The sequence below is a fragment of the Octopus bimaculoides genome, chromosome 5 (genome assembly GCF_046866305.1).
Source record: "Octopus bimaculoides isolate indiv1 chromosome 5, ASM4686630v1, whole genome shotgun sequence".
Taxonomy (NCBI): Eukaryota; Metazoa; Mollusca; class Cephalopoda; order Octopoda; family Octopodidae; genus Octopus; species Octopus bimaculoides.
The window spans coordinates 30161415-30188914 of NC_142932.1; the positions used below are offsets into that span (position 1 = coordinate 30161415).

General features: G+C 36.8%; 1 protein-coding gene across 2 annotated transcripts in view; it reads right to left on the reverse strand.

The window, feature by feature from the left end:
• The window catches only part of LOC106882577 (tolloid-like protein 1), an 88810-nt gene that overhangs the window by 27144 nt on the left and 34166 nt on the right, over positions 1–27500 (reverse strand). For both annotated transcript variants that reach the window (XM_089352141.1, XM_089352140.1), the window contains exons 2-7: positions 11408–11591; positions 8181–8356; positions 6963–7083; positions 5916–6094; positions 4646–4870; positions 3387–3602 (exon numbers count right to left, since the gene is read on the reverse strand). In XM_089352141.1, coding sequence (XP_089208267.1) covers positions 3387–3602; positions 4646–4870; positions 5916–6094; positions 6963–7083; positions 8181–8356; positions 11408–11591 — 1101 coding nt within the window. The remainder of the gene's footprint in view (positions 1–3386; positions 3603–4645; positions 4871–5915; positions 6095–6962; positions 7084–8180; positions 8357–11407; positions 11592–27500) is intronic.

A 27500-nucleotide genomic window follows, 5' to 3' on the forward strand; every position in this document is an offset into this window, starting at 1 on the left:
ATATATATATATATATACACATATGTATACACACACACATGTATGTATGTATGTATGTATGTATGTATTGCTAGCTCGACTGTATCAAATGCAACCGGAATAGACGACTTGGACGGCGAAATGTGTATCACAGATCTTGAACGACAAGAACACACAAAATATTCTAAGTAAGGAAACGAATAAATAAACTTAGAAAGGAAAACAAATTAAGAGAAATATATTCTAAAACCAGAAAAAAAAACCCGTCTCGAATGTTGAAATCTTAAAAACAAAAAAGCAAAAATATAACACTTGAAAACAAATAGAACGAAATAAATCGAGACTTCCTGCAAGTCGTTACTTCTTAAATTTCGAATTGATCCCACCAAAGAATATTTCATAGTTATTAATGTTGACAGAGTTGCTGCTGCTTGGCCATATATTGGATCGAGCTGACACAAGATCAAAGGCATTTGACTCTTGACAATTCAGATTTTTAAAAGTGTTTTTGTTGTTGTTTTTTCCTTTCAAGCAAATATACCTCCTTCAGGGCCAACCACATTGCCTAACGTGTCATTTCGTTTAGTTTTATAGTGGTAAGGTTACACTCCGCATAATTTGGTTGCTATTTCAAACAGGTGTTTAATTGAAAGTTGTAAACTTTATTTTGTCATCTTTATTATTATTATTATTATTATTATTATTATTATTATTATTATTATTATTATTATTTCAAACAGGTTAGTCTATGGTAAATTGAGACTGGTTTCCTACTTCTCCACATCTAGAATGTTGTTCAGCCTCATTTGACTCATTTGGGAGATTAAAGAACACACACATATTTACATACATATATTATGTATATTCATACCAGTGTATGTGAGTGTGTGTGTTTAAACATATATACATACATAGATAAGTATGTATGAGTTCCATTTTAAGTTTTTAAGAGAGTTCTTGGCGTTTCCTTTTCTGATATCTTCCATCAGGTGGTTCTCCATTTGACAGTTTCATAACGACCGTCAGTATCTCACTCGCTGTTATATATTTTGAGAGAAGCATTTACACATTGCTCACTTCGTAGTTCGTTTAGCTACGCTGCACCATGATTGAGTTCTTTGTTTACATGCCAGATTCCCCGCCAGAATGACTCTAGGTCGTCCTGGGGTGGAGCATTTACTACCTTGGTAGTATCGCCTATGTATGTATGCATGTATGTACGTGTGCTTATTTGTATCTGTGTTTGCTCCCTATCGTTTTACAACTGGTTTTGGTGTTTTTACTTCCTCATAAGTTAGCGGTTCGGCAAAAAATACCGGTAGAATAAGCACTGGGATCGATTTGTTCGATTAAGCCCTTCAAATCGGTGCTCTAGCATGGCCGCAGTCTAATGACTGAAACAAGTAAAAGGTGAAAGATATGATTAGATAAGTATTAGGAACGAAAGTCACCATCATTTAGGGGTAACTGAAAAGTTTATCACTTGGTTTACATAACCACTGGGCACTTAGTTTCCTTTAAAGGAGTCTAGCTTGTAAGTATTCGTGCCAGGCCTTTGCTCTGAAGTTTTACTACAATGGATCATGAGCTTTTTCTTACTCCTGTGACTAATCAATTGAAAAAAATGCGTTAGTGTTCTAATGAATAGATTGCAATGGTTCCAAAGAAGAATCGAAACTACGTCAAATGAGCCACAGATTGAATTTATAATCCAACGTCTTTCTCTTCTTTTCTTTTAGGAAGGTAAGTTGTAATCCGAAGGAAACTTTGCTGTTATCTCTAGCTTGTCAAGCGACCACGTAGAGGCTTTCTCGTTGACTCTTAAAGAACGAACGATTTGGTATCAAATGATTTCCACTACCATTACTAAATAAGCAAAAATGTCTATAATTGTATATGTGTGTGAATGTTTAAAATGGCTACAGAAGTCATATTTTTGCCGCAACTCCTGTCAACGACGTTTCTTTAATTGTGTTAAACTCTTTTTATTCTTTTAGAATTTCTGGTCGTTTCACAAGAAAAAAAGAAACCTACCTCTCTCTGTTGTTTCTCTGATTTGAGAAATAATGAAAAGATGTGATATAGACACGAAACAGTAATGGTTTTGATGGCTATCATGTCACAATTATTTTAGTTTTAACACACGAACACGCCATCTCAGGGCAAATACATTGCCAAACAAATATAACTCTACAACTATGAAATTATTTTCTGAAGTTCAGAAAGTTCTTTGGCAAAGTGACAAATCCTGTGAGATCTAAAGATATCTGTTGCCGGTTTCTAGAGGTCAACTGGCTTAAATGAAAGCGGATAAAAAGAGAAAGTAGGTCAATATACTTGCCCCATATCTGTTTTGTCCAAGAAGTGGCATGGTTTTTAGACTTAACAGACAGGTGCTGGCTCCACTCTACTTAAATATGGTTACACTTTTTGTTGTTGTTTTGTTTTGCTTTGTTCGTCCTTTTCATATTTAGAAGATTAAAAGAGAAGATATTAACTATAAAGTAAACACATCTTAATTAGCCAAATCTCATTAATAAATCGATCCCTTCTCATCCCCTATTCGCTTTTCCTTCTTTTCATTCGTTCTCTTTTTTTCATACACTCATACACTGTCCTGACAGTGTTTAGCTAAGAAGATAGTCTATGGGATGATGCACTAACACAGGAAACAATGAAGAACGGAAACAATATTTCGTTTAGAGCCTTAGGTGTCCTTATATTGGGAACTTGCCGTAATTCCAACAGAAGAATTATCAGTTCGTACTCTATCGTTGGTCGGTGCCTGCTCCCATAAGTTTCTGATCTTTACTAAAGTGTGCACCCCACCAAAAAAAATTATTAGTCTAGGCAATTATGACAACTACGTGAAACTAATACAATTAATCATCAAATCTGACGTGGAATAACGGTGAATTGACTCAAAAAACAACGACAAAGCATAACAATTTAACATTATAACAAAGTATATCATTATTGGCATAATGACCCCCCGCCCTCCGAGATATAACAGTGAATTCACTAGTAAAGTGAAATGATGACACGGTATAATAATAATAATAATAATAATAATAATAATAATAATAATAATAATAATAATAATAATAATAATAATGAAAAGATGCCATTCTAAAAGGGTAGATTATCCAAATAGCCCGACATATAGACGAGGTCTAAAGATGGTTTTTACCTTTCTACTATAGGCACAAGGCCTGAAATTTGGTGGGAGTGGGGGCAGTCGATTAGATCTACCTCTGTACGCAGCTGGTATTTAATTTATCGACCCTAAAAGGATGAAAAACAAAGCCGACCACGGCGGAATTTGAACTCAGAACGTAAAGACAGACGATTCTGCCAGCTCACCGCCTTCTAAAGTGATAACATTGAAAAATCAAAAAAAGACTTACCCAACAATGGAGATTTCTCATAGTATCCATCACGGACTTCCAAGTAATCGGAAATACATCCATGGGTCTCCGGAATGTCAAGAGAAGTGATATTTAAAACGATTTTCTCTCCATGTGTTGCAGATATTCGCCATTCACATTTTTCTTCAGTTGAGGACTGACGGTTGGGCTTGTGTGAGAATTCACCCGAAGCAGTTTGAAGAGTTCGACCACATGCTGCAAGGGAAAATACAATTAATATTTCAGTTACATAATGGTTTAATCTTATATTGGTTCCAATAATTAAATTAACTGTAACCAGTCGTTTCGGTGTTGTTCCAGAGGCAACAATTAACACAGGAATATTTGTCACCTTCCATAATCTCTTCATCCTGATATTTTTCTATTTTCTCATTTTCTTTGGTATCGACTCTATTAAATTATATTGCAAAGTCAATGACCTTTTGCTGCTTTTCCTTCTTTCTTTTATCTGTTGTCCTTTATAATCATATCTGTTTTTTTTTTTGCTTTAATAGCATGGTCAGCCTTTATGGGGAAATCCCATAAAATCCATAAAATCACTATCACAGCCCCTTGCATACCACCTTTCTGTTAGCATTCATTTTGTACTATCTAGAAATGGAATGTTTGACACGTTTCGTAACCTGTCACGATGGCTTCCATTCAAAAAACTCGTTTAATTCAATAGTTAATGTTTTAATTCCTTATCTACTAAGCTCACTTTTTTTCATATTGTTGTAACCGCTCTGTATTGCGAAGTCCATTACTAAAAACATGTAATTAAGTCTGTTATGTAAAATTGTTTGTTTGGTTGGGTGTTAACCGCTGTAAAGAGAAATTTCATACAGATTTGTGCATACAGCTTTCTAATAAAGGAGATGGAGGTTGCGCGTGGAGAAAAGGCACAAAATTTTACGCTTAAGCAACTGATATCATTAGTCTGGAAGATGTATACTCAATATTTTACTCTTATTTATATTTCTTCAATTATATTTTGTTGCTGTAGTTCTAGAATTTCACATAGAATATGGTATACCAGCTTCCGTAAAGAGGTTAATTATGTACTAATATTATTAACATTTGCTGGCGTCATTCATGTTCCAGTTCGTGTTCTCATACACATTTCCCCCTAAAAGAATTTCTCTTCCAGAACAGTTAACGCAGCCAAATTCTTCCGCTTCTGAATGTACAAGAACGTGTTAAATATATAAATATGTAAACAGTTTTCAAATGATTATATTTGGAATCGAAATACTTACTAGGACAACGATATAGTCTATTGGCTTGTCTGATGTCTCCAGGACTCAGTTTTAGTCTTTGACCAATGTCCTGTTTTCCATAATTATGTTTTGGTAAAATAGTATCCACAAAAGTCGCCCGCGCAAATGTGTTTCTTGCATAATGCATTATACTTCCGTAATCGTATTCTTCGCCCAAGGAGTTGACATCGGTGGAAGTAAGTTTGTTAAAATTATATTCTTGACCTGTAATACGAGACAATCAAGGAATAATTTGTTAATAGCATTGAGAACAATTGTATAACAGCAACAACAACAATAGTGTTGACGAGGAAACCTCACTGTGGTTACTTAATCAACTTAAAATGGAGGTCACATTCGATTATTTTTTTCGAACTCTAAAATCCATAGGCCCTGTTACCACGTTTCTATAGCTTGTAAGTGATCCGCATCAATCTGTTTGGCTTTATGCATCCGTACCGCACTTATTATTAGCCTTTTGTGTCTGTTACAAACCTATTGTGTACAGCTTTCAAGCATTGTTTCAGAATTTTGACCCCCCCCCTTCTCTCTCTCTCATTTTATTTATATAAGCATGCAACATTCAGACACTACTCGGAGTTTTCCAGTATGCCATGGATAGAAAGCTATGTGGTTTCCAATCATTAATCAAAACACGTGCTACCTTTCATCAGCTGTTTGTTTATCCTATGATAGTTTCACACAGCAGACGATGAACGGTGGCACGTAAATTGATCGCCGATTAGAAATCGAATAACTTTATACCTATTGCTTGCCGGGAAACTCTGAGCCCTGTATGCGAGTGCTCCATCTTTGTATTCTGTATTAAACATATTTCTCTATTTCATTAAATATTGAAGCCTACTTCTGTTGTTTTTACATGCATGGTTAATCGTATTATATATATATATATATATATATATATATATATATATATATATATATATATATATGGTTAATCATGTTATATATATGTATATGTATAATGGCTACAAGATTTCTCGCAGTTTCCTTTTACCCCATTTTGAAACACAGCTTTTTGTTTTTACGCAACTTGTTCGAACTTGAAAACACATGATTGCGAAAACAAACTTCTTAAACAGACAGTCTAATCGATATTTCTACTGTATCTCTGTTTATGGATAATGTATTCGTTTTCTTGTTCCAATGAAATAAAGTATGGACGTCGTTTTTGTCAAGAAAGATTGAAAGAGTAAAAAGCACAAATTAAATATAAAATGTAAACATCAAAAATCTTTTAAGTACGTACCTGGCATAATATTTCTATAAATAATTTCTACATGGTCTTCTCGATCAGGTCGCGTATGTTCATGCCAAAAGCCTACAACATGGCCCAATTCATGTACTACAATTCCAAATTTATCGCAATTTTTACCTATTGATATGGCTTGTGCTCCGTTCCCGCGTTTTCCAACATATGAACAGCATCTGAAGATATCCAAATGGTTATTGATAAAGAATATAAAAATCGGAAGGGAAAATTATATTGAGTATAAGAACAAACATTTAGGATGATTCAGCATAAAATACAGCCAATATATCAATGAGTAAAATGCTAAAATATCATTACTCTTGTGCATAAATGCAAGTCAGATGTCAGTCACACACAGTGCTTTGTGGTCAAAATATTTTAAAATATTTTATTGACAATGCAGTTCATTAACGCCGACAGTTTGCTTTGGCTGGTCATTTATATTACGTGTTTAGTGGATATTGCTTTATCCTTATCTTTGTTTCATTTACTGGATTACGGCCAGTTTTGAAAAGCATCTGGAAGACTTTGAGCCATCGAATTGACTTCAGTTCTTATCTAAAGCCAGTAACTTATTCTGTTGCTATCTTTTTGCCGAACTGCTGTTTCCCTGAGACGTAAACAGACTCAAACCCGCGTTCGAAACACACACACACACACACACACACAGAAGGCTCTTCTGCACAAATTCTGTCTACCAAATTCATTCTGACTACACTATATTCCTGGCCCAGGGCTATGGTAGAAGGCATTTAATCAAGATGCCGTAAAATGAAACATAATCTCGAACCCGAAACTACATTTATATACAACGAACTTCATAACCACAGTCATGCTATACATGTGTATGTATTTGTGCATATATGTTTGTATATGTACGTTAGTGTGTGTGTGTGTGTATGTGTGCGTGCACTCGTTGTGTGTGTATGTGTTTATAGTTAATAGAAATCATGATTTCGTATTCATTTGAAGCATAAGGAATAAAGAACCAAATACTGTTTTGTGTTTTAACTTGTATATTTTGACAAACTGGTGTTCACTTACCCGCATGGTCTTTCTGTAAAAACAATATAATCAGTGTGATGAGGTTCACGATCTACAAAAGTTATACAAGTATGATTTTCCCAATGGCGCATCGCAAGTCGAAAAAGAGCCTTGTGTGTACCTTGTTCAAAAAAGAAACAACGAAAATGAGACGCAATTCCTTCAAGGGAAGATAATATTTTGCAGAATATTTATATTTATATTAGTGGATTACTAATACAGAATGGGTGATGAATAAATATACGTAGTTACATCCATATGTATTTAGTCTCAGTCTCAAATGAGGCCCACGAGGACTTTTTAGTCGCAAGCTTTGTTTATATTGTAATAAATAGTTAATCTTATCACTGAAGGTTTAGGAGGGAGTAATGCACGGTTCCTGAGCATTTGCTGTTTTGTTGGCTCGATTCTCTTTCCAAGCTGCTGAATATGCCCTCCTGGGCCAAATTTTGCCACCAGACTGTGAAATATGAGTGTTAGTGTTTGTTTATTTATATTACTATATTGTTATACCCCCTAATAACGATTTCTTACATGGGCTACAAGAAAATTTTGGGGAATACAAAATCGAAAGTTATATATTGAAAGCTTTATGCCTTCAAAGAAGCTAAAACCTGATATGTATAATGTACGAGTTGTGGGATCAAGAAAATTTGAGGCTGAGTGGTACAATTATGCAGTTGATGAATGGTGAAAATAAATACTTTGAATAAAAGAAAAACGACGATATGTCATTAAAAGACATTAAATTATTTTCTATTTCTTGTGCTTTTATGGTTAAACCAGGAGTAAGGAGAAAAGTAACTATGTTCTCCACATGTGCTCAATCACATACTGATACGGTTTATATTCACTGGTGCCTGCAGATAAAAGGTGGGTAAGAAGAAAACTTCAGAGAGTTCACGGGAACAGGAAAGGAGACTTGGGGCCTAGACAGTGTAATGCTCAAAGATTAAAAAGAAGGAGCAAAGATATACATGTTGATATGGGTGATGGAAGTGGTATATAAATAAGCTTGACCAGAGAAGTACAGGTCATTATAGTACAATGAGTGTGAGGAAAACAATGTCTGTTCGCTAAAGGATGGAATGAATTGGTGATTTTGCTGATCGGGCGGAGAGCTTCTTTGTGAATGCGAACTGCTAAGAATCATGCATTAAAATATGGGAATCCAGAAGAAAATTATCTTTAAGATCGGCAGATAAAGAAGACACTTACCACTGAAATTGGACTGTATTTGGTATGGAATCACACCATGACTCCAAAGACGGTCTAATCTGGCAGTTGCAGCTCTACGAACTCGAGAACTTCGATGCTTCGTTTCACTCGAACTTCTACTTATATTTTTATTATTTAATGTGTGTGCGTTTAATCTTTCCCAACATTTTTTATCCCTGTAATACAATAACATTTCATTGAGTTAAAGAAATAATATGTATATAGTTATGTATACATACATATGTGTGCGTGTGTATTTATTACACATTATAATACGTTAATAGCACTTCCATTCCTGCACAGTTTGACCGTTGTGGATTATTCATGTGTTAGATACTATTGTAAAACTCCATAACGATGAAGATGTGCAGTAATGGGAACGTAACTAGCTTATACTGTTTAAAACACACCTAGCCATTTCTTCTCTTATCTCTCACTCTTAAACATCTTAACCCAGACAAACATTAAAAGTACGAACAGAGAAGCATCTGTTGTATCAAAAGCTTCATTAACCCGAATCACTGTGCTGGGATGGACACCACTAATAAGTAGAGAGTGGACTTTGACGAATCTTTTTTTTTTTTCTTGCCTGAATCTATAGGAACACCGAAACAAACAAGAAAGTTAAAAAACTTGTCCAAACTGTCACACTGCGCTCCACAGAAGTCCTGTCTGCGTGTCTGAGTATTCATTTGGGTAGAAGCTTGACGAACTTGAAACAACAGATCAGTAGATTGCGCCTAGCCGGTCGGCGGAACCTACATACTTGTTGGTCGGCCCAGTCAGAGCTGACCACGGGGCTCTAATAACAACAACAGAAACAACTAAGTGCTGCAGAACTTTTAAAAATAGTTATGTCAGGGAACACCAAAAACAATGATAAAATATTTGCTAATGGTAAACAGACATAATGCATTCATTTATAAACTCTGATCGTTTATTTTTTTTTCAGTTCCTTCTAACTATTAATTTTTCTTTCTCTGTCTTACTCTGTCCGTCTCCGTCTCTCTCTCTCTCTCTCTCTCTCTCTCTCTCTCTATCTATCTATCTATCTATACGACACTGGCAGGTGAAAGAAACAAATATAAGTTGTATGTTGTGAGAAGACACACAATGCAATAGCAGTAACAATAGCAAGGAAAATAATAATAATAACAATAATAATAATAATAATAATAATAACAACAACAACAATAATAATAATAATAAAAATAATAATAATAATTTGAACAACAACAATATGGTGTGGGTGACTGATTGGAGATGAAATAACAAAAAGAACAGATTTCCGTTTTTCACTCATACCATTTAGCTCTGTTACTCAAACGAGAAAAACACAATACAAACATATTAGCTACGTAAATAGAAACACATGAATAAACACATGCCATAGCTAGTATAGAAATATGATACAGGGAAACATGAGGGCATGAGACATAACTACACGCACTGTCTGCTCTTCGGAGATATCTGGTTGTACACAACCTCCGCCTAAACACATCCGCCATACATTCGTATTTCATCTTCTCGTCACTTTTATTACGTTCTCCTCCCTGCTTCAGATCCCCATCTTATGTCTTTTCCCAACCTTACTCCCCAAAGAGTAGTTACCACTCCGCAATTCTCTCATCACCTATGTTTTTCTTATAGATGTCAACTTCGCTGTTCAAGATTATACTAATAAACGGCATTGGTCTCTTACTGATCTTAGAGATACTAAAGAAAACCTAGATATCAATATTGGTTCCAAATTTTGGCACAAACCCAGCAAGTTCGAGGAGGAGTTAAGTCGATTATATCGACCCCCGTGTTCAACTGAAAGGAAGAAAGGCAAATTGAACCTCGGCGGAATTTGAACTCAAAACGTAAAGACGGACGAAATGCTGCTAAGCTAGATATCAATATTGCAAAGGAGTAATTCTCATAGAGAAAAATCTATAATTATAGACGTTGTAATCTCAATGGGATCCAAAAAGAATTTGGAATGGATTATCCAAGGAGGAAACTTTTACAAGAAAGCGGGAAAGCATCCAGATCTCCCTCAAATCATACCTTACCATCTTAAACACACCCTTAGGTCTATTGTTAACTCTAGGTTTCATAAGACCGGAGTTTAACACGGTTTCTTTGAAATGTAAGTGAGTGAAATTACAACACACCCTCTAGAATGGGTCACCGGTCCGTCGCAAGGTTAATTTCCCCAGCTATTACTGGGATTCATTTACAACTGAAGGACTGAAGTGTTTTGCTGAAGAACACAACGCACCTTGTGGTCCGGGGATCGAAACCACGGTTGAGAGTGCCATACTCTGACCACTAGGTTATCCTTAAGCAAAAAGCGCATATATATATATATATATATATATATATATATATATATATATATATATATATATATATATGTATGTATGTATGTATGTATGTATGTATGTATGTATGTGTGTGTGTTTGCGTATGTATGCATGTATGCATGTGTGTGGGTTCAATAATATGTCTGATTACATAAGTTAGAAAATGAAACGTGACTGTCATGGTTGGATCATCTATGATCGTGATTCTTTTCAATCAGACCTAAGCTGGTGTTAAATAGGAACATCAAAATACCTTTTAGACCTTTTAGAAATACTTCACATGCAAACTATACAATCTGAAGAATAGCGTTTCTGTTCGATATGTAGGCGTGGTATGTAACGTCATGGTCGGAAGCAGTACCAATAAATATTAATTGCACATAGTAATATGTTGTTGTTTAGCCCTGTGCCAGCTCTGCATATAGCTTCGATCAAAAATGTTCCAGTCGTTACACATTCCGCTTTACTTCGAGCCTAACGTATCGCAAAAACCACGTTATCCAATGCTCTATTCCGTTTTTAAAACGATAGAGGGCACTCCGACGTCGTTGTTAATGTGTAATCCCAGTCAGCCTTTGACGGACAATACCTATGATCAAAGACATTCCACCCGTGAGCCTCTGGTTTTTCTTTTTTCTGACCTTGTCAACCAGTGATTCTTTTATGGAAAATGGTAGTGTGTACGCAATTTGGAGTGGAATTTTACTGTTATATCCATAAGGTCCAGCGACCTGTTGAAGTTTCTATAAATAGCGTGATCCATAGATACAGAGAGAATTAATAACTCACCAAATTCCTTTCAAAGATTTAAATACTCGACAGAAATTATCGTATCAGATTACAGAGCAAAACTGAGAGGAAAATTTCAATACTCACTTTTTCCGACACCTTTTTCTTTTTCTGTGACTTTGTTTCTTTCTCAATTTGTGTTTTAACGATGTTCTATTTGAATGTTTTTCATGTAAACTTTTTTGTTTTTTCGCTCTTTCTTTGTTCCGCCAAGATGTCATGAGATCACGGACATCCGTTTGTGTAAGAGCGATATCATTCATAAAGCCAGCTGAAAATATAACAAAATCAACAAAGTTATCAATCAGTTAAGTCCAAACATATACATATATATTTATATATATATAGTAATACACGTAAAAAAAAAATATGACTACGAAAATTATGTAAGACAAAGCATTTAGAAATTAATGTTACATAATTGCAAATATAGGCGAAGGTATGTCCGTGTGGTTAAGAAATTGATTGTGTATCCATGTGACTTTGAGTTCAGCCGCATTGCACAGAACTTTAGGCAAAAATCTTTTACTACAGTCCCGGGTCAACCAATACCTTGTGAGTGAATTTGGTGGGCAGAAACTGTGCTTACGTCTGTGTGTGTGTGTGTGTGGGGAGGTTGTGTAAGTGTGTGTGTACGTCCGCATGTGTGTAGATGGAAACTGTGTAGAAGCCAGTTGCACATATAAGTTTGTGTGTGTATGTGTGTGTGAGAGAGAGAGTGTGTAAGTCGACGTGTGTATACGTCCGCGTGTGTATGTTTGTTTGATTCCCCCGATGATTGAAAACAAATGTTCGTTTATTTATGTCCCTGCAACTTAACGATCCGGCAAAAGTTACCAATAAAATTTGAGTTAGACTTTAAAGAATAAGTACTATGATCGATTTGATTGATTAAACCCTTCAGTAAGGTATTCTAGCGTGGCTGCAGTCCAAGTAAAAGATTAATAAGAGGAAAAATACATAATTAAGTTTGTTGGAAAAAAAAAAAACAAACAGTTTAAATTTACTGATATCAATATTGGGAAATTATATTCCTTTAACATATAACTTCTTTTCGAGATTCTCGAAGTAAAAAAACAAATTTCCTCTCACATTAAATCAGAGATTTTACTTCTTGAAAAACAAGCAATAAAACATTTTTGTATTTGATTTGCAAGAGAGGACATACCATTGATGCGGTCACGAATAACAACGAAAGTAGTTTGATAGACTGACCGAGCGATTGGTTATACGGTTAACCAATTGACAAATAAAAAGAAAGAAGTGAATTAGAAGCAAACTTTAAGAGATACAAGGAATGAAATATTGCTTGGCAAAAAATTTTCAGTGGAAATGAAAGTCAGCAGATAGCTTGTTTCTGTACGAAGGAATACTTTTTTATACTTAATAATACATAATACAATTTATAAAAATGAAAACAAAGCTCAATATAGTAGAGGATACAATTATATCTATAATGATAAAAGCAAAATTCTGTCAGTACAGTAACTATAATTATATGTTGTACAAATTTTATAGTATTTCCACGAAATAATGAAATTAACACTAATTTTCTAAATAAAAATATTTATTAATATTAAATTGGAATAAATTTCTTATTTGAATATTTTGCGATAAATATGATATCAAAAGGAGTAATACTGTTCAGCGATCAATTAATTAATTAATTACAGGTGCAGCAAATTAATGAATTCCATATTAGCGCTACGCAGCCAACAAGTCTTAAGATTCACATCTTAATTCACACGTCGCTATATGTATCGTTACCTCTCGCACTGCGTGTGTGTTATATCGTGTTTGTATATAAAGCAGAGACAAGGTTTCTTGTGACGTAAACAATAACATGTTGAACATGCCAGCCAGTATGATGTTTTTGATATTTTAAGTGTTACCTCTAAACGAAAGCATCACCCATATAGCAGGTAGCAGTAGAGAAGGAGGAGTTGGAGATAGGGACATCATAATAGTATGTGGTAAAGGTAGAGGAGGAGAATTATTAGTTGTAATTGTAAAGGTGCATCAGTAGTAAGAGAGAGAGAGACAGACAGAGAGACAGACAGACAGGGGCTGTGCAATTCCATACAAGACAGAGTAACACTTTATATATGATCAATCGTGTAGGAATGAGTATTATGAGTATGAGATATGTGTGTAAAAGATATTTGTTCGATGTGCCGTGCAGAGGAATCGAACACAGAAGTAAGAAATTGTAAAGAAAACATATAACTAGAATATATGAGTAATTGATTCGTAGGAGTCTTAAACCAAGATGACTGCTGAACTCGTTTGACGAAATAGGAAAAGACGGGCGTAAAAATATAAATTGTATAATTTTGCTAATGAAAAGAAACAAATACGAAAATCAATGAATGAGCTGTGCAAAAATATGCATATATTTTAGAAATATATATATATATATATACTATAGTGCCAGGCATTCATTCAAAATGCTAGTTAGCTGAAACATGAACCTGGCATAGAATCTACTATTGTAACCCCAGGGTTAGAAACAGCCAAAGCGAAGGAACGTAAATATAATATAATAAGCACAATTTTATTTCTTTATAGTAAAAGCGGTTTCAAATTTTGCCACAAGGGCAGCAATTATGGTGGAGGGGATGAGTCGATTACATCGACCCAGTGTTTAACTGGTACTTATTTTATCGACCCCGAAAGGATGAAAGACAAAGTCGACCTCGGTGGAATTTGAACTCAGAGCGTACCATCAGGCGAAATACCGCTAAGCATTTCGTCCAGCGCGCTAACGATTCTGCCGGCTCGCCACCTTAAATATGTAGTTACAGTAATTCTTTTCTACTCTAGGCACAAGGCCCGAAATTTTTAGGGAGGTGGCCAGTCGATTAGATCGACCTCAGTACGCAAGTGGTACTTAATTTATCGACCCCGAACGGGTGAAAGGCAAAGTCGACCTCGGTGGAATTTGAACTCAGAACGTACAAACGGGCGAAATACCGCTAAACATTTCGTCCAGCGCGCTAACGATTCTGCCAGCTCCTGCAGGCACGTTTACATCAAAACTGATAATAACTGTATGAGCACGTACCAAAGTGGGTACGATCTACTGACATACCCAGAGACATGCCTGTTCTGACTAATAAGTAGATTAATGACAATTCGTTGATATTATCAGCTGAGACAAGAATGCAAACTTAACCTATGTACCGTATTCTGACTGATTATCTAAATCTCCCTTCCAACTAAACGCACGGAAGCAAAGTCGAGAAGTACTTCAAAAAGATTATAAGCGAGATATGGGAAACGAGAATAGATACGGTATCGATAATAATTAGTTCTCTGAGTGTGATAAAAATAAAGAACATGATGAAACGCATTAAAAAATATATACATATATTAGTACTCTGAACGATATTGTATGTCTAGTTGATAATAGCACTTTCTATAAATTATAGAGAATCGATCAAATATACAGATATACAGAGATTGAAATCCAGAAAGTATGGAATATCTGCATAATGATAGTATCAGTAGCCGTACGTATCCAATGTCTTGATAAATAAATCCTTTCTAATATAGGCACAAGGCCTGAAATTTGTGGGGAGGGGGAAAGTCGATTAGATCGAGCCCAGTATGCAACTGGTACTTAATTTAACGATCCCGAAAGGATGACAGGCAAAGTGGACCCCGGCGGAATTTGAACTCAGAATATAAAAGACGAAATACCGCTAAGCATTTCGCCCGGCGTGCTAACGTTTCTGCCATCTTGCCGCCTTTCAGTTTAACTTTATCACTTGCTCCATTGAGTGCCATTAGTAGAATACACTCCGTTGTTCCAGTTGATTCGATCAACGGGGCAGCCTGCTCATGAAGGCGCGTAACTTAATGGTTAGGGTATCCGACTCACAATTGTATGGTTGTACGTTCGATTCCCGGCGCGTTGTGTCATTGAGCAAGTCACTTTATTTCACGTTGCCTTCAATCCATTCATCTGGCAAAAATGGGTAGTACCTGTATTTAAAGGGCCAGCCTTGTCACATTCTGTGTCACCCTGAATCTCCCTGAGAACTACGTTAAATGTACACGTGCTTATGCAGTGCTCAGCCACTGGCACGCTAATTTCACGAGCAGGCTGTTCCGTTGATCGGATCAACTGGAACCCACGTCGTCATAACCAACGGAGTAACTTTTGTAGAATACGCTCTGTTGCAAGTATCTGGGTCAAGTCTACGGATTAAGGATAACTTTCTCCTTTTCTCCATCGCCTCTCCTGGGAAGAAGGGAGCATCTCGCAAAAATGCGTTATTTGTAATTTCGTTATCGATACCTGTACTTATAAGAATAAGGTAATCAATGTTTTTTTTTACATTTTTTTCCCCAACTTTTCGTCTTAAATTGTCTTTGCAAAATGCCTCAGCAATTTTTTTTTTCTGGTTTCCAGAGTGCCAGAAATTCCCAAAGCACAACATTAAGGCATTAAAAAAAGAGAGAGAGAAAATGGTTGAAATAACAAAGAACTTCTGAAAATATGGAATATCTGAACAACGCGGGAATCAGTTTTTATGAACCCCTCATACAATTTTTCCATCCCCTTTTCAAGAAGGGCTTTACTTTGAATGAAATTTCATTATTCTTTCTAGCAGAGCAAGCGACCAGGTAGAAACTTTCTCACCGGCTCATTAATTTTATCTTGCGGTTGTTGCTTTTGTTTAACCCTAGGTCAGCTCTAATTGTCTCAACCCATGATTAATGGTACTCTAATCAGTCACATCACGGCTTTTTACTTATATTATCTACTGCATTGTATCACGTACATAGATGAGTGTCAACGAAGAGCCTTCGTTTGCTCATAAATAACAGCCTTGCCTGAAGCGACACACTTAGCTTTATTTGAATATAAAAGACGTCCAAATAAAGTAAACTTATAAATATTCTGGAAATTTGACTCGTATTTAAGGACTGATAAAAATCATAAAAAATTAAAATGATAATACATGTACACTAATTGACAAAACAGCTGTTTCTGATAACATTATATCACTGGAAATATCGGCAAAGCTGAATAAATACAAAACACTCGAAACTGAATCTTCTATTATACGTTTATTTTATTGTCGTAGTCATACAACCAAGACCTGGGTATTTTCGAGGTTTTAAGTTATAAAACATTAATTCTTTTGAAATACTACTCTAGCAAAACAGCAAAGCATTATACAATGTCGCAGGTCAAGTTATGTGCACTCGGAAATATACACACGTACACACGTACACACACACACTCTCTCTCTCATACACACACACACACTGTCTGTCTGTCTGTCTGTCTGTCTGTCTGTCTGTCTGTCTGTCTGTCTGTCTGTCTGTCTCTCTCTCTCTCTCTCTCTCTCTCTCTCTCTCTCTCTCTATATATATATATATATATATATATATATATATATATATATATATATATATTGTGGGGGTGCTTCAACATGATGAGCTTCTATCTATCTCTCAAACAAACATACGTACGCCTTTTTGTCATTAGCAGTGGGATTTGAACTCTGTATATAAAGAGACGGAAGAAATACTGCTAGTTCTAACTAATGTGCCAACTTCCACAACTGCTACAAAGGCGGCTGCTGAGGAAACATTACAGGACAAATTACAAAAAGCACTTCAGGCTTATATGGAATCGATTATGAGAGAAACAGATACGCACACAATATTGTGCAAGCGGAATGGAATAAGATTTTCCAGTACAGTGCACAGTAGTTTAAAGCCATTCAAGGAACCCCATAAATTCAGTATAACTCTGACTATACAACAGGTAAGCGATCTGTCAAAGCTGTGTACTCCTGTCTGCCTGCGAAGTCTTGGCCCATCTACTCGGAGCATTCTCATCAGAATTAATAAGACTATGACTCTTAAAGATAAATCGCCATTTTTTCAGAAAATGCATTTGTGAAATACATTTTCTTCATGGAAACATGATTAACGTGGTAAGAATCATGCTGTTTTGTAAATGGATTAATAAATACAACCACACTACTTCTGTGTATTGAGTACAATGCCTTACATTGCGGTTTGTCCTCATGCTTTTTCAATGTTAAACGTTCCACTGCAATACGCGCGCGTGAATGTGTACGTGCGCGTGTGTATATGTATAAAGATATATTTGTGAGTGTGTGAAGACGGCCAGCAAGATCCAGCAAGAACCACCCGACGACAATTCTCGGATTACCTGAATTATCATGGTCAGATGCCTACTCTCACTCATGGTTTCCAACTTACAGTCACAAAATTAGAATAAGGCTAGACAACCATATTAAATTCACCACCATCAACCATGTTACAATAAATTAACTGGAGAACGGCACTTCCTTCTCCATCTTCACCTTCTCCAACAAGTGGTACTTTTAAAGAAGGTGACGCGGGCTTGGCAGGTAATGAAATCTTTATTTGCCACTGAATATAGAAAACTACCGAGAAGAAACTCTCCTTTACTAGTACTTGCAAATATATTAGCTATGAGATAACATACAGAAATGAAGGAGAAAATTAGATAAAGACTACTACTACAGGAGACTCAGTCTAAATATTAGATAACGGATCTGATCGTCAGATAAAAGATATGTACCACATAAGCACACCGTGTCATTAATTTCTACTTCAATGTAATAAATTGAATGTCAAGTGGATTGAAGAGCTTTGGGAGGGAAACCTTGACAACTACTTATTGCATTTTAAATAAACCATCATAAAAATGGTTTAGATAAACTGTAGTCTAGTTAATATCACTATGTTTAATTTAGGAAACATAAAAAAAGCTAACTAGAAATATTTATACGGTGATACATAATATCAAGTCATTGATTTGATAACATTTTTTTTTATTTCTCCAGAAAGTACGGATGGTGACTCTGGTCATATTAGTTCTGTTACTGTGACTTCATTAGCGAAGAAGTTATGTGAGAGCAAATTCGTCATACACATAGGATTGAGAACTATAGCTTGCTGACCCACTTGGACTTACAAAAATACTTAGAAATAGGCAAAGGTAGTTTAGAACAATAAGGTAACATGTAAAATAAAGATACAGAGAATTTTCTTTTTTTTCTGTGACATGGTGAGAAGATAAGGGATAATGCTCATGAATGGTTGGAGGGTTTTCACCATATTGGATTCTGTAAAAAAGGTATCCAAGGACCAACTGGGTGACGGTTTGATACGGATTAAAATAGAAACTACTTAGAAGTCAATTAGCCGAAGGCAAAAGGTTTTGAGAAAGCAAAAAGAACAAGGGATGTTAAAAGCAACAGAATATATGAAGAGGCTTGACTGAGTAGGTAACTATATTCATTGGATGAATATGCAAACAGCTTCCATGTAAAAGCTGAAAATAGATAGTACAAGCACGCTTCGAAGCTGGCGTGTGACATTAACATTCCTACGATACTTTAGAATATATCTGAATATGCCTGACACAAAAGATCAGAGTAAACAGCTTAGTCATCATAATCAAAGAAAACCTAGGCACTTTAAAAATTCCTTGGTTTCTTGCATCAAATTTTCAATCGGAAGGTAATGGAAATTGTATCAAAATACAGGGGCAATAGGCACGGATTAGAAGAGTTAAATCACTTATCAAATAATTGATGCACTGCTGCTAATAGGAAAGAATACTACGAAAATGTGCTTTTGGAAATGCTCAATGAGACTGATCTGCTGTATTTTAAACAAGAACAAGGAAGGATTTCTGTATAGCTTAAATTGTATGATGCTGCTACTGATTAGCTTCAGTCATTCTCTGATCGAATTGGAAATGGAGAGGACTTGGAATTCGCTGGTTGAGAGAACAGAAGTGTTGCATGAACAGAAGAAACAAGAAGAAACAATCTCTGTTATTGCTGTTGTTCCTTGGTCCCAGATCAGCCCCGATCAAACCGTAACCAACCATATTATTGCATATTTATAACTGTCTGATATGACCTTCACTTAAGGTGTAATTCGTGTGATATTTGGTTACTGTTTCTTGCAATCGACATTGTGGAGGGTAGTTATTGGAATGACATGTAAGGTAGTTCTTGGAATGACAAGTAAAGGTAGATTTTGAGGCTAAGGGCCTTAACGATGTATATCGAAGTTAACTAATGTAGTGTAGAAATTATTAATAGATAAATGCATTGTAGCAAAAATCAGAAACCTTAGAGAAGCCTGATTTTATATTTATCAGAATTCCTATCATATGGTGATACGTGATTTGATTTTGCCAGTTTATAAATGAGTAAGAGTATCAATGATTATGTTTACTGGGAAGGGGGGAATAGACTAAGGATAAAAGATAAACTAAATTGAAAGTGTGGATATTGAAAAGACACCTGCTAATCCTTAGAATCCATTCTTCTTGGATTCCTCGAGAAAATATTCAGTTGTTCAGTAGTGGTTGAACAGAACACGAACTAATAAACTGTAATACTGCACTTAAAGAAATGAGAAAAATGACGATGTAAACCGGTGTGAGAAATGTTAAAACGCCCCATCGATAATCTGAAATAGCTGCAAGAATGTTTTGTTAAGCTTGAAGTGTCAATTGATGTTATAGTGCAAGATAGCAATGATAAATAAGTGCGTTGTGATGTCAAGTGTGCGCACTAGAAGTACTCACAGATACGAGGAAATCACTTGACCCGAAGTAGAAAGAAGTTGAGATATCCTTCGGCTGCGATGATGGCGAAACTTTTATAGCAATTTCAGGTCAATTTGAAGAGATACGGATAAAAAAAATGGAGTTATTCGATAAGAATCTCGTGAAAACCGCAAAGTTTTCCAAATGTAGGGTATACGAAGAATGTAGTGCACTTCAGTTATCTATCTATCTATCTATATATATATATATATATATATATATATATATATATATATATATATATATATATAATGCAACGAAAAGACATCATCCCAGAAAGGTGGTGAAGCTAATTCCTGTTTTCGCGCTGCCCGCTAATTCTAAATAGTTTTTAGCTTTAGAAATTATTTATGATTCCAGCACAAAGCCAACAATTTTAAGGCTCTTAAGGAGATTAAATTATCTGAAAAATATAATTAAACAATTTGTTGTTTAGCTCCAGATAAGTACTAGTCCAGAAGAACTTCTAATTTAAAAGCATCGAGTCATGATCATATTACATTAAATTCAAAAGTCCAGTCAGCCGTCACTTGCCAGCCAATTAGATTTCGTAACATGTACCATGCATTCGCTAATTGTTTTAGGTGCCTGTGTAACCACGAGCAGACATAGACATCTTCTCAAATTCTTCGATTTGACCCCTGCGATAAATCTATAATGTGGCAACTAGAGGAAGAGAGAACTGTATCTTCACCCCTACTGGTCTTCAGTTACACCTAGGCAAACTGAAGCAACATGAAACGAAGTGCCTTATTGAAATACATAACACACCATCCGGCCCAGAAGTTGAACCCACAACATTATGATCACGAACCAAACACCTAAACCACTAGGCCAAGCGATTACACATTGCATTTTATTTAAGCATATTTTAGTTATGTCTGTATCATTCAATGTATTTATTTTTTGTTTTAAAACGATAGGGTGTGAGATAAGAGTGATTTACCTGCTATCTTTAACAGGTCAAGCAGCCATGTACAGCCCATTTCACTGGCGCGTCATGAAGTTGCTAACAATTGTAGAACGAGTATATTCCAAAGAAAGCTGGTTCACCAACACTCGGAATCCAAAAGCTCGTGTCCTCACATGCATATTTTAACCTTCTAGTTTACAGTAGATGCCCCATTTATTAGTCGACGGAATACTCCTGGCTACAAGACAGCGAGCAACAAAACAAAAAATCCTACACATTCATGGACGCTGATTACGAACATTCAAAATTCCAGTTGTGTCAAATTTAATAATAAAATTTTAAATACCATGAAATACAAGAATTATTTCAGTATGGTGACATGACATGACATGCAGAAATACAAACGCACGCATATACAAACGCTAATATAGACGTATAAAAACACACTCACTCACACAGACACAAAGGATAAAAAAAAACAGCTACATCATCATAATATAACACAATGGGACGCTGTTCTTATTCGCTGACACAAAGAAATAAATTGCTTTGATTCTCAAGAGCCATCAAATAAAATATGGCTACTGAAAAAACTCTAACAAATACATGAAAATTTGTTTTTTTTAAATGTCAAAACAAAACATAAATGTCTTTGGTTACGAATTGTCTTCGTAACTACGTAGTTCTGGGTGCGATTCTACAGAGTGAAGGATCATCACGCGCGTGCGTGTGTGTGTGTGTGTGTGTGTGTGTGTGTGTGTGTGTGTGTGTGTGTGTGTGTGTGTGTGTGTGTGTGTGTTTGTGTGTGTGTGTGTGTGTGTGTGTGTTTTTCGGTGCAGTATATCAGGGATAGAAGTAAAACAAACGCATGGAAATCGATAAACGGGAGCTTTGGGACGAAATCTCGTCGTATATTTGTTCCGTTTGAGTTTCACAGACAACTGTCTATCACTCTCATGGTTGTAAATAAAGGAACCAGAAATTGGCTCACTGGGTATCTGTAATCAACGACTCTGTTGTTCACAAAAAGTTACAGGTAGACAGAAAGAGAAAACAGAGAGACCTATCGGAATGAGAAATGGCTCCCGACCGCTTGGCGATCTCCATTTATCGTGAACTATGATTGGAACGAAGCGAGATACACCACTCAGAACGCAAAAGCGATTACTAAAAATAGCATAGTATATTTTTACTATTACTTTACTGACTCTTTCAATGCTTGCAATTACAAGTAACTCAGATAACATTGTTATGTAACAGAGAGAAGGTTGCAATGTCTGTTTATCTGCGATCAGAAGACGAACCATGAAATTTGTACTAAATTCTAGTGATATTAAGGTTTAAGCCAGTTTCCATTTAGTAAGTAATGCACCAGGGTTTGAAGAAATTTTGTAATGACAATGAGAATATGGTGAATGTACTTGTTCTGCAAGAACTCAAAGATTATAGAGTCTCTTTTAACTTTAGCCGGTGAATCCTCGTATCACTTTAGTAAAGCGTATCACCAAAATAATGCCTGTTGTTGAAGAAAAGTCACAACTTTTTACTAAGTACCTTCTGAATCCCACCCAGTAAAAGCAATATCTTTCTGGAGCACAAGCATGTCAAACGAGCCAACGAGGGTGTTTCTATGTGGTCGTTTAATGTTCTAGCTAGCAATAACTTCTTGAAATTACACCTGGCCGTTTCGAAAAATATGGAAGAGCACATTGGATAATTTGCTCCTAGATGTGTCAGAAAAAGAGGACTGAATAGTCCACAGTCAAAATGTTTTATATCATAGTTCTACAAAGTAATGACTGATTTGGGTTTAATCAATCAAGCAACTTAGAAATCCTTCTTAGTCACAGTATTCTTTCTTGATCTCATTGTCTACAGTTTCTCTTCCTTTCGCACACCGCGGATAAATCTTCCCTTTTTATATTGTCTTCACATTCTCAATACAATGTCGTCAATACGATGTCCCACCTACGCATATCCAAAACTGAAAACCAAATAACGCTGTCCCTTTTTATTCTTTTAATGCAGATTTTTTTATGTGTTTGTGTACACTGTGTCCATATACAACATTCCGAACTTAAGATAACCCATATAAACTTTACCCTTCTACTTGAAACAAGCATCAGACACTTATGAGTACAGACCTGCTTCCTTTACAATCAATAATTATAACACTCCGTTGTTAAAGCGTTTACCATCACAGCTTGTAAAATTTTAGTTTATGTTACATGACATTAATAAATAGAATACGCGACCTTCTCTTCACAGCAGTGAAATATTTTTGTACTTAGGTATTTTCAGATTTTCAGTTTGTGACCCATTATGAAAATGTATTCTCACATACGAGGCAGACATTAATATAGTAAGAAAAAAAAAAGCATAAAAGAAAGCAGCCGACCAGACTGTTTGACCAGGTCGACATATAAATCAACAGCTTAACATTCACAGCTAAAAATTTTTCCTAACAACCAGTGGAAAATTATTTTCATAAAAAAAGCCATTCGCTTTGATATTCCAAATACATTGTCTCTTTCTGACCTCAACAGACTTTGAGTCGCTGGCATTATCGTTAAACTGGGGTGGGATTAAATGTACCGATAGAAGGTCGGGTAAAATATTTTGTGGTATTTAAGCGCGTCACTCTACGTTCTGAATTCAAATCACACTGGCAACACATTTACCTTTCATCTTTACGGCTCGATAAAAAGAGTACCACCTAAGTACTTGTGTCAATTTATTCCATTGTGCTCCTCCACTAAGTATATGGTTGTGACCCTATGTAAGAGCCCTGCCTTGTCTTGGGCCCATAGCCTCCTACAAAGCTGCAGGGCCGTCGTCCTAACATGGTGTCTGGGGAAGTTTTTCAGATCTAGTAGAACCCAACCTACTCGAGTCGATTTTTCCAGAGAAAGAGAGAGGAGGAGGAGGAGAAGAGAGAGGAGGAAAAGAGAGAGAGGAGGAGAAGAGAGAGAGAGGGGAGAAGAGAGAGAGAGAGAAGAGAGAGAGAGAGAAGAGAGAGAGGAGAGGAGGGAGAGGAGGGGAGAGAGAGGAGGGGAGAGAGAGGAGGGGAGAGAGAGGAGGGGAGAGAGGAGGGGAGAGAGAGGAGGGGAGAGAGAGAGGAGGGGAGAGAGAGGAGGGGAGAGAGAGAGGAGGGGAGAGAGAGAGAGGAGGGGAGAGAGAGAGAGGAGGGGAGAGAGAGAGAGGAGGGGAGAGAGAGAGAGAGGAGGGGAGAGAGAGAGAGGAGGGGAGAGAGAGAGAGGAGGGGAGAGAGAGAGAGGAGGGGAGAGAGAGAGAGGAGGGGAGAGAGAGAGAGGAGGGGAGAGAGAGAGAGGAGGGAAGAGAGAGAGAGGAGGGGAGAGAGAGAGAGGAGGGGAGAGAGAGAGAGGAGGGCTGGAGTGAGCGAAATAGAAAAAATCGTTTCAGCTCAATGCTGGTAATTTATTTATCGACCTTGAAAGAATGAACGCAGAATTGATTGGGGCGATATTTGAACTCTGGGTGCAATGAGCCATGAGCATCACCGCAAGGCAATCTATATGTCGTCCTAAAATATCAGCTAGTTTGCCTATATTAAAGATCATCATTATCCGCGTGAAAATCTCCTTGGATTAACTTTCAAATGATATTCATTTGCATTTCAAATGAATCAGAATAGCGACATTTCCTCACTATAAAAGAAGAACGCAAAACTGACGAGGATAAATGCCTGAAAAGGTGTGTGTGTGTGCACGCGCGCAATACAACTTGCGGAGCCCAGCTGCATAAACTGATGCTATTTTGTCAAGTAGACACATCCATGGGTTTCCAAGGACAAAATTCGAGCATACAATCGCTGGCGTGGCTGTGTTGATAACGACTTTGCTTCCCAACCACGCGGATCCGAGTTCAGTCTTGCAACCTGGCACCTTGGGCAAGCGTCTTCTACTTTGGCCTTCGACCGACCAAAGCTTTCTGAGTGAATTTGGAAGGCGGAAACTGAAACAAGTCCCTCGTTTAACCTTGTCATCCATGATCAAACAGAGAAACGATTCAAGTCATACCAACAATGAGCTCCTTTTATTTCAAAGACTACATTTTATAATATGTCCTTTCTTTTCAAGACAATAGGCTGCGGTTTGACGGATATTTGGTTGTTGTTTCTAGCAGGTCAAGCGACCATCATGCTACCTCTCACTTTAACTCGTGTATATCTGCGGTTTGATGAACATTTGGCTTCTCTTTCTAACAAGCTGAGAAATCACGTAGCGGTTTCTACTGTGTCCTGATTTCACAATTTATTGAAAGAATAAACAACTATGACAGCAATGACATTATTATTTACAACGGCTTTCGTCTGTCGCTACGTTCTGAGTTCAAATTCCGCCGAGGTTGACTTTGCCTTTCATCCTTTCGGGGTCGATAAATTAAGCACCAGTTGCGTATTGTGGTCGATCTAATCGACTTGCCCCTTACCCCAAATTTTCAGGCCTTGTGCCTATAATAAAAAGAATAAAAATGTCAAGGTGGCGAGCTAGCAGAGTTGTTAGCACGCCGAGGGAAATGCTTAGCGTTCTGAGTTCGAATTCCGCCAAGGTCGACGTTGCCTTTCATTCTTTCAGGGGTCAATAAATTAAGTACGAATCAAGAACTGGGGTCGATGTGATCAACTATCCCACTCCCCACAAATTCCAGGCCTTGTGTCTATAGTAGAAAGGATTATTATTTACAATATTAAGGATCTCTTCAGGGGTTGGTGACATCAGAGATATCATCATCTAGCTATAATACGCCAGTAAAGAGACACATTAACAATAGATACGATTTAATACAAAATTTTTTGACGAGCACTCTTTATGTGAGACCTCTCATCACGTGAATGTATCTGTCACGTAAAAGGCTTACCATATATTAACCGGATTATCAAATAAATATACACAGCCAGCAAGTGTTTGCGACCGCTTAGAAGCTCTCTGGAGAAGTTCATTAGGTTTTATACTTCTTTCAAATTCATCCGGCGAGTAAAGCGAGGAAGAGATTTAGAAATACGCAAGACTGATTTGATGTCTTTACGATTCAGTGGGTTCACATACTAACCACATACATACATACATACATACAAATCAGAAATAGAGCTGCACACATGCACTACATGTACGAACGCCCGCATTCACACACATACACTACATGTACGCACGCACGCATTCACACACATGCACTACATCTACGCACGCATACATTCACACACGCGCGCGTTTGCAGTGGAACTTTCAAATAAAAATATGCATGCAGGCGTTGACAGTCACAATAATGTATACAGAGTGAGAGAGAGAGAGAGAGGGGGGGGGAGAAAGGGGGGGAGATAACGACAGAGAGAGTGTGTGTGAAACAAACAGGCTGGCACACAGATAGATAGATAGATAGAGAGAGAGAGAGAGAGAGAGAGAGAGAGAGAGAGAGAGAGAGAGAGAGAGAGAGAGAGAGAGAGAGAGAGAGAGAGAGAGGGAGGTGGGGAGAGACAGACAGATATAGATACATGCCCATCTGCCTGCCTCCATCCGTCCATCCATATATACATACATTCGACAGTTCACAAGTTTATACAACTCAAAAACTGCAGAGTCGGCATAAACATGTGTACAGCGTCTGTGTGAACACAGCGCACGCTATGACATTACTGCTTGCTCATTCATATCTCACTTGACTTGTGTCAGTAATATTACATCAGAGAAGAATGGGATTTACCCATAGCTTTCTATAGTCCTCTCACCATTCCTTCTCTGCCTTCTCATTAGAGGATAATATACACATACGCAAAAATATTAAAATTGAAAATACATGGTATAGCTGTGGGGTTAAGAAACTCGCTGTGCAACCTATTGGTTTCAGGTTCAGTTCCAGTACACGGGATACCTTAAACAAATGTCTTCTGCTGGGGTTGACCATTGTCTTGCGAGTGAATTCCATCATACCCAGCTTATTTTGCTGGGTATGATGAAATGTGTCAGCTGCCCAAAGCCACCAGACTAAGGTGACACTAGTTTACTGGTCATGCTTCATGAACCCTACGAACAATTCTTGAAGTTCGAAGCAGTGATGATTTTTGTAGGTGTTCTATCTTTACATTATTATTATTATTATTATTATTATTATTATTATTATTATTATTATTAGATTGTCAGTTGCATTGCAGAAACGTTTGAGAATCGAAAACAGAACCTTAAGTTAGGACTTCTGAGTTCAAACCTCGATGGGGTCAACATTGCTTTTCATACTTCTCGAGTATAAAAGACAAAATCAGTGTGTCGTGGTTGATTTATTTGCCCGTGTCGTGGTCGATTTATTTGCCCGTGTCCCGTTCATAATTCCAAGAGTCGTACCTTTGTTACAAATAACGACTGTTAACTTTTACCACTAGTTCACTTCGAAGTTTCAACGAAACTGGCTTCTCAAACAGCATTGCTAAAGCTTGGAAGAAAAGAGTCGCTATTAATAATTAATGTTAATTATTAATATTATTTTAGCTAATCACTCAGAACTGCGTTCTTAATTTGGAGCATATTTATTGTACATAAGTACACAAGCCTTTGAAACATGCAAGAATATGTACACGTGTATGTGTGTGTGTGTGTGTGTGGATGGGATGA